The sequence below is a fragment of the Ctenocephalides felis genome, unplaced genomic scaffold (assembly GCF_003426905.1).
Source record: "Ctenocephalides felis isolate EL2017-DRISC unplaced genomic scaffold, ASM342690v1 CF-g0.4_SCAFFOLD_03572, whole genome shotgun sequence".
Lineage (NCBI taxonomy): Eukaryota > Metazoa > Arthropoda > Insecta > Siphonaptera > Pulicidae > Ctenocephalides > Ctenocephalides felis.
Window position 1 is genome coordinate 42670314 of NW_020539726.1, and position 11754 is coordinate 42682067.

An 11754-nucleotide genomic window follows, 5' to 3' on the forward strand; every position below is an offset into this window, starting at 1 on the left:
TAATAATTCATGATAATAATATCAATTGTAAACCAATTCATTTGTTATAGTTCATCGATTAAAATGGACAGAGTGGAATCTTTTTGAGTGTTTCTAGTTATAAATCTAATTATTTGGACAAACCAAAAATAGAGAAAGACTATTTGTTCTTTCAAATTATCTCACATACATTGTGACATAAATATGTTATTATTTTGATCAATAATGAATGAAAATAATAAAATATAATAAAAGTATAGTCTAATAGAACAAAATAGAGTGCAAATTTAAATAGAGTCTATTTAAAACCACTTGTAACAGATTTCACCAAATTAGAGCTATTACAATAAAATTTATTATATACAAATATGGAAAATAGAAATGAAGATGGAATTAATTTGAAATTTTAATCGAGGGCTTGTTTCCAGCTCTCTACGATAGTCCTAAATTAAGCAGCAGAAATTATCAAATCAACTTAAATAAATATAATAGTATTGATTTGAACCTGGTTAATAATTCAAGATAAAAATATCAATTGTATGCCAATTCATTTGTTATAGTTTATCGATTAAAATGGATAGAGTTGAATTTTTTGGAGTCTTTATAGTTATAAATCTTAATGATTTGGACAAACCGAAAATAGAGAAAGACTATATTGGTATTTTAGGTCTACAAATAAAACATATTTTGTTCTTTTAAATTATCTGACTCAAATTATCTGGCATAAATGTATGCAGTAAGGAAAATGACTGGATAAACTTTATTTGAAGAAATTGTTAATTTATCTAAATGACTAAATACAGATTCTAAAATTATCTTATGGGGCAATTCTGCCGTAACAGAGCTCATAAAATAGCGTTGTCATGGCAACACTCTCTTGATATTGAAAATTATGAAAATGTCTGTCTATTTACCGTGCGATCAGGCGTATTTTACTTAAACAAGCAAGGAAGAATCTTATGATCATCAAAGATTCTGTTGAATTGCCCCATTTAGGATCTGATTTAATAATAATGATTATTTTTTATAAATAATGAATGAAAATAATAGTATAGTAGAAGTAGAGTCTAATAGAACAAAATAGAATGCAAATTTGAATTTAAATCCACTAATAATAGATTTCACCAAATTTGAAAACTGATAAATAAAATCAAATTTGAAACATAGATAAATAAACATACATGGATAGAGAAAACTAACAGATTTGAACTTTTTGGTATTTACACTTAAAACAATATTTATTCATTACTAATAGCCATTATTATTTTCTAGATAAAATAAGCAGATAAAAAAGCAAATTTAAAAAAATTTAAACATTTTTATCAAAAGTTCAAGTTTTTGTTTTCTTAACATTGGTACCCGCGTATGTCCATTACGAAGTCGTTGAGCAATTTTGAAGTGTGCTTCCGAAATTAACGCAAAATCATCTATAAATCGCAAAGTGTTCATTAATATAAATAAAAAATTAACAAATACAATAAATTACAATATTCTGTGCATATATTAAACAGTCTTGTATATAAATAAATTCATCTGGACGAACGAACGAGCAAAACCATTTTCTAGGTTATGTTCTCCATCAGTTAACATCAAACATTAAGTCGTTAAATTAATTAATAAAGAAGTAAGTAAAACTTTTTTGTTTAACTACGTGTATGTAAAATCGGGCACGTTATTTTAAGGCTTTTATTTAGCGTGAAACAAGACACTATGGCCTGGTAGAATAAAATTGCACAATTGTACAAATGATGCAGTGTTAATAGTAAATATAATTTGATGATATTAATTACAGTGTGTATATATGTTTAATTAAGACTTAAGGAACAAAATTGTTATAAATAATTTAATTGGTAAAAAGTGCGCGAGGTCCTACTGACAAATTTGCAAAGGCCCTTTTGACACATGACATAAAGTAAGTGCAAATTTTTCACTTTTGCTTTTAAACAATATAAATGTAATTTATTTATATATAACTGGTGATGCAGTATCACCCTACTACCCAAATGCAACATATACAATATTATATTATTACTTATTTACAAAATTTACAAAATGTCTTTATACTCTTCAAAATAAAAGATTGCACCAGCCCAAATAGACAATCATACGTCTTTGTCCTTCTTCGTGCAAACAATTTAGTCAAGTTTAGACAAATGTATTCGAACCTGATGACTTAAAATAAATTAATAATTTCTGAATATATTATATTCTAATATTGTCTAGACTTAGGTTCAAAAATAAAAGTGTACATGAATGTCATTGAAGATAAAGTTTTATGTATACACGACTAACTGTCAATGAAGGTTAGTAATGCCATCGATTCAAAATAAAAAGATTGCACCAGCCCGTATACCCATTCATATGTTTATATCCTTCTTCATGCAAACGATTTAGTTTATTTATTCCAACCTGATAGCTTAAAATATATTGATAATTTCTCATCAGACATTGTTTAATATATTATATTCTAATATTGTTTAGACTAAATTTTGTGTACTAGTGTACCAGTACTAACTGTCACTTAAGTTTGATGTCTCTATGACTAACTGTCAATGAAGGTTAGTAATGCCATTGGTGTAAAAAATTCCCACAAAATTCATCTATATAATTTTATTAATTATCTAAAACAGAAAAATTAACAACGATATAAAATCTAATACATTTGCATTTAGGCTCAAGAAGGCTTTTTTAAAGCTCTTGGCAAAGAAATTATAATATTTTATATACATTTAAGGGAGGGACAGATATTTGATAATATAATTAATACTATAAGCTGTTATAAATATCTAGAAAATTTAATATAAATGTTATGTAAATCTAACTATGATGATATATACATATATACAACATGTACATATACATATAAAAATGTGTTCGGGTAGTAAAAAATTTCTCCTTTAGAAATATTTATAAAATATTTTTTAAATTATTTATGTTTTGTAGATTTTAATTATATACAGAATTGTCAGATCAAACAATTTATTTCTTTCTATAACTTTATAAATAAAAATCCACGATAATATCAAACTAAGTACTCGAATCAGTTTTTTTATAAAAATAACTTTACATTTATTAATACAAACCAAAAAAAAAAATAATAATAATACCATATATTAGATAAAAAGTTATATTATTTTTGTTTTGATTGTATATTTATTTTTATAAATATATGATTTTTGTACTTTCTGGATTTATATCATGGATTTATATATAAAGTATAGGTATAGGTAATAAATTATATGATATATATGCATTTGTACATATATAATTATTATAAATAATTTAAAAAAATTATAAACATTTCTCAAGAAAAAATTGAATAGATTCACTAGAAAGTGTTTATTTGAAAAGAATGTTTAAAACATATTGAAGATCAAACATTGTTTGTCCAGGAATCATAGATATACATATATACATATATATATATATATATATATATATATATTTATATATATATATATATATATATAATATATATATATTATAAAGATAAAAGCAAAAGCTTTTTAAGACATCCATTCAGAAAAGAGAGAAGGAACTAAATCATGTTTGTTTTTTTAAACATACTATATATTAAAACACAATTTTAAAAATACAAACTTGTGCTATTTGCTAGATTTAATGAATAAACTTTAAAATTTTATTTAATCTTTTACAAACAAAAATTTATTTCTCGTGTTTTCAAATCAAGTAAATTATTATTTTATTTCTTCAAATTCTTGTGACTGTCGTCGTAGGTAAATTTATTTACCTTTTATAAATTTTATAAATTCATAAATAAAAATCACTTTTGCTTCGAGTCTTGAAATTACTCTTTTTCAGTAGATAAAAAGCAAATTATTTAAAAAAACATATAAACATAATTCATTGAAATTAAATACTATTGATACTATTAAACTACTCTTTTTCTATTAAGTATTTTTTTCATAGAATGTAGATTTTATGCTTCCCAAATAATTTGTAGGTTTTTTGGCTGAATTAGAGATAATTGGGTTATTAAAACTTTACAATAACATAATTTAGTTTTGTTTCTATTATCTGTATGGATGTCTGCTTAAAGAACTTTAATTTATATATCTTTTTAAATATTTAATCCTATATTTTATATGTATATGTACATCTCGTCAAATATTGCAACAAATAATCTTTCCTATATACTATAACATCTAAAAACGTGTAAAACTCATCTACGTATAAAACTTCATTTCGAATCGAACACAAACATGACAAAGTTACTTCGGTTTATATTTATCAAGAATATATATATATCAGAAATATGAACAAACAGGACTCTTTTTGCACTATTTTATTAAATAATATTAATTTTACAAACGTTTCGAGTCTAGATAGGTTTGTCTCATCATCAGTGTATTCTATTAAATACACAGACAAACATAGTCTCGAAACGTTTGTAAAATTAATATTATTTAATAAATTAGGGCAAAAAGTGTGGTGTTTGTTCATATTTCTAATTTAATAGTTAACCACTCAGAATACATTTGTTATATATATATATATATATATATATATATATATATATATATATATATATATATATATACATGCATTCAAAAAGTAAAAATTTAAATTAATCACATAAATATATGTTATTAATTTTCAGTTGTCTTAGAATGCATATTGAAACCTTTGACGTTATAAATGAAATATTTGGAAAGTAATAGTACAAGTGCTAATGATAATGGAATTTGGTCATTGATAATATATGTACCTTATTATTATTATTATATATATATATATATATATATATATATATATATATATATATATATACATATATATATATATATATATATATATATCAGTTTTGTATTCGAACTCTAAAGTTAAATTTAGAAAATTTTTAACATTTCAAAATTTGCTGATGTTTCAAAGTTCAAATTGCTATTTAGCTATTTCTGAAACTCTGAAACATGAATCAAAAATTGAAAATTAAAAAAAGCAAAAAAGTTCAGAAAAAAATATAATAAATATAATATATATATATATATATATATACAATATAATATACATATATATATCATATACAATCCACTTTCATCCAAATAACTCTATAAATCTCTTACCCCATTATTCTCCATTACCCAACTATATATCCATTAAAATGCTGAACACATTGGTTGGCTTTTTTAGTTATTTATTTATCTCGATTGTTTTGTTCGAATCATGTTGTTTATCACTTTATCAAGTAGTGTGAGTTTTGGCCTCTGCATTATTGTTTGTAGTTTTGAGTCCAGATTTTTTTGTGTTGTGATCCTTATTCTAGATGATAGTTGTTGTAGTTGAAGTAGGAAGAGATGAATGACTTCGGTTGCTATATGAGGTTCAGTTGACCCAGCTGGGGGAAAAAATAATATTAAATATGAGTTATACTGCTTGATATCAGGAGAATATAATAAGGTTTTACCAAAGTGTTCCTCTGGGCTTCCTTATCCAAAACAGTCTGCGTTTGTGTAGCATCAAATTTCATAACAGCAGCTATCACCCTGATCAAGGTACTATTCGTGTTGGCTCCAACTCCTCCAACACCTCCGGATAAATATTGGTACAGAATATTTTTAAGGTACTCGAACTCTGTTAGTTGTGTGATGCCTTCGGAATGTCTTCTCGTGACCTAAAAGATAAAAAGATGTTAGAAATAGGTGGATTTTGGCTTACAAAAGCTAGTAATATTTAAGTAGCAGTGTTTTTAACCTAAACATTAGTTTACAAACTAACATTTTTTAAAAATTTTGTCCATCAGTCTGTTTAGGCTAATCTCTGAAACGGCTGGACCGATTTTGATGAGACTTTTATTGGCAAGTAGCTGATGTAATTGAGAGTTTTGTTTTTAAACAAAAATATCTTATTTTTATCTTCCCGTAGGGTAAATTATAGTAATGGGCCAAAAATCGAAAACGAAAATTTTTGCATATCTTCACGTTTCAGAGGTTTCTGAACATTTTGACATACTTCAGAAAAAATGGATGTGTGTATGTGGAGACAATTTTTCGTCGACGATCTCAGGCTTACGGATCAACCGATTTGAATGATTCAAAAAACATTCGATTCCTATTGATACGAAGTTGTGCTGATTAGTTTTTGGCAAAGGCAGGTCTAGCCGTTTCGGAGATACGAAGCAGAGTGCAAAAAATAGAAATCGAGTTTTTGAGAGAACGGAGCATCCGATTTGAATGATCCAAAAAACATTCAATTTGCAATGATTGGAAGAAGTGGTGATTAGTTTTGGGTAAAGGTAGGTCCAGCCGTTTCGGAGATACCGAGCTAAATGTGCAAAAAATGGAAGTTTTTGAGGGAACTAAGCATCCGATTTGAATGATTCAAAAAACTTTCTGCTTGTGTTGACGAAACAATTGTTTTTGGGGGAAAAAAATTTTTTTTTTTTATTTTCAATTTTTGAATATCGAAAACAATTCAGATTTAATTTTTTTCACTAATATACTTAAAATAAATAATTTTAACTTTGCAACTCAGTTTATATAATTCTTATAAATATTAGACAATGCCCTTCATTTTAAATTCCATTGATTAAGTTTTGTTTATTTACTTTTTTGTAAACATATATAAGTTACAGTATTTATAATAATCTATTTGAAAACATTTGAAATTCCTCGAATATTTCATTACGGTACGGGAAGTTCCAGCAATTTGCCTTAAGGCACGATGCCATACCCCACTAGTTTTTATTTATACTTATGAAATTGTAGTGTCTGTTTGTAATATTAAAATATTAATTTTAACTACATGCATATATAATGTTAAATATAACAAAGTAACATTTTTTTAAATATTTGGTCTGTTTGGACTAATTTCTGGAACAGCTGAACCGATTTTAATGGGACTTTTATTCGCAGATAGTTTGTTAATGGGGTGTTACTTAAGCTACTTTTATTTTAAAATGAAAACATTTTATCTCATCTAGCTATATCCATCTGTGTAAAATTTAACAAAAAAGCTTACTGAGTTTATTTAGCTTTTTCGCGTTTTGCATTTTATTTTATCTTATTCTAAAACAAAATATTTTAATTAATAACCTTGTATTTATTATTATATGTTTTTTTTTTTATATTTATATTATTTTATTAAACTATTTTGTTACATTTTTATTGTTTTTTTAAGCTTTAAGTAATAATTTTGAAACTAAGTACGTTTTCGTTCAATATTCGGATATACATTGAAATAAATTAATTATTTATAAGTGTTTTATTTAGGTAGAAACGTTGATGGTTGTTTTTTCCGAAAATAAATATTTATAGGTAGAATTGTTCATTTTTGAAATTTACACTCATTAGATAGAATTAAAAAAAAAAGTCCGTGGATGGTCGTTTTTTCCGAAAATAAATATTTATAGGTAGAATGTTTCATTTTTGCAATGTACACTCATTAGATAGAATTTTAAAAAAAAGTCATTGGATGGTCGTTTTTCCCGAAAATAAATATTTATAGGCAGAATTTTTCATTTTTGAGATGTACACTCATTAGATAGTACTTCAAAAAAGGCAAATCTTTAGAAAGACTAAAAGTGTTAAAATTAGAACACCAAATATTGTATATAAAAAGTTGTTAATAAAGCTAATATAAAAAACTGACAACAACACATGGCAATTAAGATAAAAATGCATTTTTTATTTTAACTTTTTTGTTAAATTTTACACGAACTATTATATTTTCGGTCCTTTACCAAGCCACTCTGCAAATTTCCGTTTTTTCAAACAACTAATCACGATGAAACGACATTAATACTCACTAGAGTGTCATCTAGTTGCCTCGTCAGCTTCTCATTCGCAAGCCTCAATTTCTCGTTTGTTTGTTCCAATAAACTCATGTTACTACACCTCTGTTCTAAAACCAGGTTTTTATTTGAAACCTCATCGACTTCTTTCATAATTTGTGCCAACTTAGTCTCAACTTCGATATTTTTATTCTGATTCTTTTCGCCTCCAGAAGCATTTTGAGATACATCCAACTCGCTGATCTTCCTCGTCAACTCCTGTGTTTCCTTGTTTAATTCTACATTAATCTTTTTAATCGAATCGTAGTCTTTACATTTTTCTTCTAAGTACTTTATCCTCTCGATGTGTAAATCTATTTCTTGGTTTAAATTTGATATTTTGGATTCTACAGAGCGTTCAGTGTTTTCGTATTTTTCTTCTAAAGATTTCAGTTTTTCTGTGAGTTCTATGTTCTCTTGTTTTAGGTTTTCAAACATATTTGTTATCGATGAGACTTCTTGAAGTTTTGATTGGAGTTGGCAGTTCTCGGCTGATAGTTTTTCATATAACTCATCTTTTTGGACACTTTTTGCAGATTCCAAGTCACTTAAACTATTCTGCAGGTCTATCTGATCTTGTACGGACGCTTGCAAAGATTGGATATCTTCTCGCAACCTGGTGAAGGAAGAAAGATTAAGATAAAACATTTATAAAATTACTTATTCGCAGGGCCTATTATCTCAGAATAAAATCCTCGTTCAGAAGAGCTACTTAGGGGTCCATTTGTAGTCGCAAATTAGGCGCTAATGAGCCGATGAAAAAGTATTTTCAAATGTTTTATGTTGGTTACTAAAAAACATCAGTGTTATTTTTGTGTCAGGTGACAAATTAGTGATTCTTGTTCGTTTGTGTTTGTATATTTGTTAATAAAGATTTCATTAGGAATTGCTCTCAAATGCATAGCCCTTTGACAATATGAATAGAACAGCTTCAAACTCATAAGGAGGACATAATTACTACGTATTGCATTGACACATTAGTCTAATCATAATACACTTTAAGGAAAGAGGCCAGTTCTAGGAAATTGTGTAAGAAATCAAGTATAAGCTTCTACAAGAAAGACATAATACACAAATAGAAATCTTCCAACTGTTTAAAATTGGATTACCACTTTACACGGATCTGAATATACTTGGGAAGAAAATGAATTGCTTAAGAATGTCAAATTTTGCACGGGATTATTATTAGTTAATGAGAGTTAGAAATGACAGACGATGTAATAAACTAACTCTATAATGCATTATTCACTAAATTACATTAAATATTTATATTAATAGGTAGAAAAAGTGTAGAAGTTATTCCAGTAGATTAGATGTGATATCTATTATATATAAACCGGCAGTGTATTTGTTGATCTATATTTCGATTTGATTGTATATTTATTATAATAGACTAGCAAACCCGACGAACTCCGTTTCGCCACCAGATAGTTTTCGTGAGAAAGGTGAAGAAATTTTTTGTTTGTTTTATATTTGAAAAGGAAAAACTTGATTTTATACACAACAGTAATAAATTTATTTCGATTACAAAAATGAAGTGTTTGTTAGTAAATGAAAGTGAATCCGCAAATTATCCGTTTCATTGAAGTGCTCTTTGGTAAACCACATTTTTTGTTTTTTGGTCTGACGTTAACACAAACAAAGCGGCGGATGGTTTCCCATTCCATGTGAAAAACAATGATTTTCTAAATTTATCCCGCAAACACTAAGCGATTGGCCTTGCGACTTGTTGTTGCAAACGCAAGGCGAACTGGAAATTGCAATCGTTTGAAGTCAAACGGAAGACCAGTCGGAATCATTGGTATGTCACCAAATCGCCAGCAATTTTTGATTGAATGGTGAAATTCAGTGCGCGTACATCATTATTGTTTGGGGCAAGAATTGCTCGTTGATTTAACCAAGCATAATTCTGATAATTCTCACTAATGTCATTACTCGAATTTTTAATTACGGTGCGTGAAGTTTCAGCAATTTGCATTAAGGCACGATTCCATGCACCACTAACGTTCTTAGCTATAAACCTTGCGGAGCCCGAGACCTTTCCAACGAATGCAAAATTGTCGTGTGTTCTGGAGGTTAAATCGTCAGGAAGGAAAACCCGACTTATTTTTATATATATATGTAGATATTATCTAGTATATTTTTTAAAACATAATACGATCGTGATACCAAATTTAGTTTCAAATACCCGATTACTAAAATTCATTAATTTTCATTTCAAATTTTGCGCCATTAATTTGAATGCCAAAAGCGGCGCCATCATGTCGAGCGGAGGACCCTTTAAGTATTCCTTCTGAATGTAAAAATCGGAAGAGAGAAACGTCTATATAAACACAGGGTTTTCTAATATTGTCTAGACTTATTCTTCTATGACTATTCTACAAACCTTTCTAGTTCCTCCTGCTTGCCAGCATTTTTTTCCTCCATGTCTGTAAGAGTTTTATTCAAGTACACCTTGTCATCCTTCAATTTCGTGACTTCTCGCTCCAGATTCTGGATAGTGGTAACAAATTCTTTGCTGGCTTCGTCTTTTTCATTTTGCATCTTTTCCAAATTGCTCTTCAAGGTTTCATTTTCGGTTTTCATTTCGTCAAGACTTTGGCACCTGGTCTCCAAATCAGCCAATTTGGCACGCAACTCGTGTAAAACTTGATCTTGGGAAGAAGTCGAGGCAGGATCTGAGGACACAAAAGATGTATTAAAAAAAAATATATATTGGTCACTTCTTTAGGTGTTTTAACGTTTCGAATGTGATGTTTAACATCAAAATACCATTTTTGATGGAATATTATTTTGATTATTCGATATATCAAGATGAAGATTAACAGCAAAAATTGCTGTTAAGAAAAAGTTAATAAATTTAGGAAGTAGAAAATTTGTTTTTGACAACTTACAATCATATGATTAGTGCAAGAACGATAGTATCGAGTGCTCCTAAATAAGTATCGATACTTTGTTGTCGATACTAAGTACTTCTGGTATATCGATGCTTCAGTTCGATACTTTTGTCGATGCCGATAGTTTTCGTGCCAGTAATTAGAAAGACGTATAATTTTTGGTAAAAGAACATGTATGGCTCTCTAAGTGATCTTGTGATCTTATTCCATAAACTAGTGGTACATGGCATCTTTCAGTCAAATTTCTTGAATTTCCCATACCCTTTTTAACTCCTCGTAGGATGTTGTAGCAATCGCAAAAAATCAAAAGTCGAAATTTTTGTATATCTATACGTTTCAAAGGTTTCTGAACATTTTGGCATACTTTAGCAAAAATGGAAATATGTGCGTGTGCGTGCGTGTGTGTGTGTGCGGATACAATTCTGCGTCCACGATTTCGAGAATACGGATCAACCGATTAGAATGATTCAAAAAACATTCGATTCCTATTGATAGGGAGACATGTTGATTAGTTTTTGGCAAAGACAGGTCCAACCGTTTCGGAGATACTAAACAAAAAGTGCAAGTAATAGAAATCGAGTTTTTGAGAGAACGGATCATCCGATTTGAATAATCCAAAAACATTCATATCGTAATAATGGGGAAAAGTGGTGATTAGTTTTTGGCAAGGGTAGGTTCAGCCGTTTCGGAGATACGGAGCAAAAAGTGCATAAAATGGTAATGCACTTTTTAAGAGAATGGAGCCCGATTTCAATAATTCAAAAAACTTTTTACAAACCTTGACAAAATGAAGATCTGATTAAAAGTTGGGAAAGATTTTTCAAATCGGACACTCCGTTCACTCAAAAACTGCCATTTTTTTCACTTTCGCTCCGTATCTCCGAAATTGCTGGACATGCCTTTGCCAAAAACTAATCACTACGTCACCCCATCAATAAGAATCGAATGTTTTTTGAATCATTCAAATAAAAACACTCTATAATTATACGTTATTATATTTCTTGTCCTAGTATCGGATTCGAAATTAGTCTAGAACTAGTGGAGTGTATGACATCGTGCCTTAAGGCATTACATAAATATTGTAACATG

The 11754-nt window shown here is 28.2% G+C and overlaps 1 protein-coding gene across 1 annotated transcript in view; it reads right to left on the minus strand.

The window, feature by feature from the left end:
• Window positions 1–5311: 5311 nt before the first annotated feature.
• LOC113388540 (golgin subfamily A member 4-like) overlaps window positions 5312–11754 on the minus strand; it is an 8632-nt gene continuing 2189 nt past the window's right edge. Inside the window, exons 2-5 of the mRNA XM_026625911.1 lie at window positions 10155–10446; window positions 7745–8384; window positions 5405–5611; window positions 5312–5335 (exon numbers count right to left, since the gene is read on the minus strand). Of these exons, the coding sequence (XP_026481696.1) occupies window positions 5312–5335; window positions 5405–5611; window positions 7745–8384; window positions 10155–10446 (1163 nt within the window). The remainder of the gene's footprint in view (window positions 5336–5404; window positions 5612–7744; window positions 8385–10154; window positions 10447–11754) is intronic.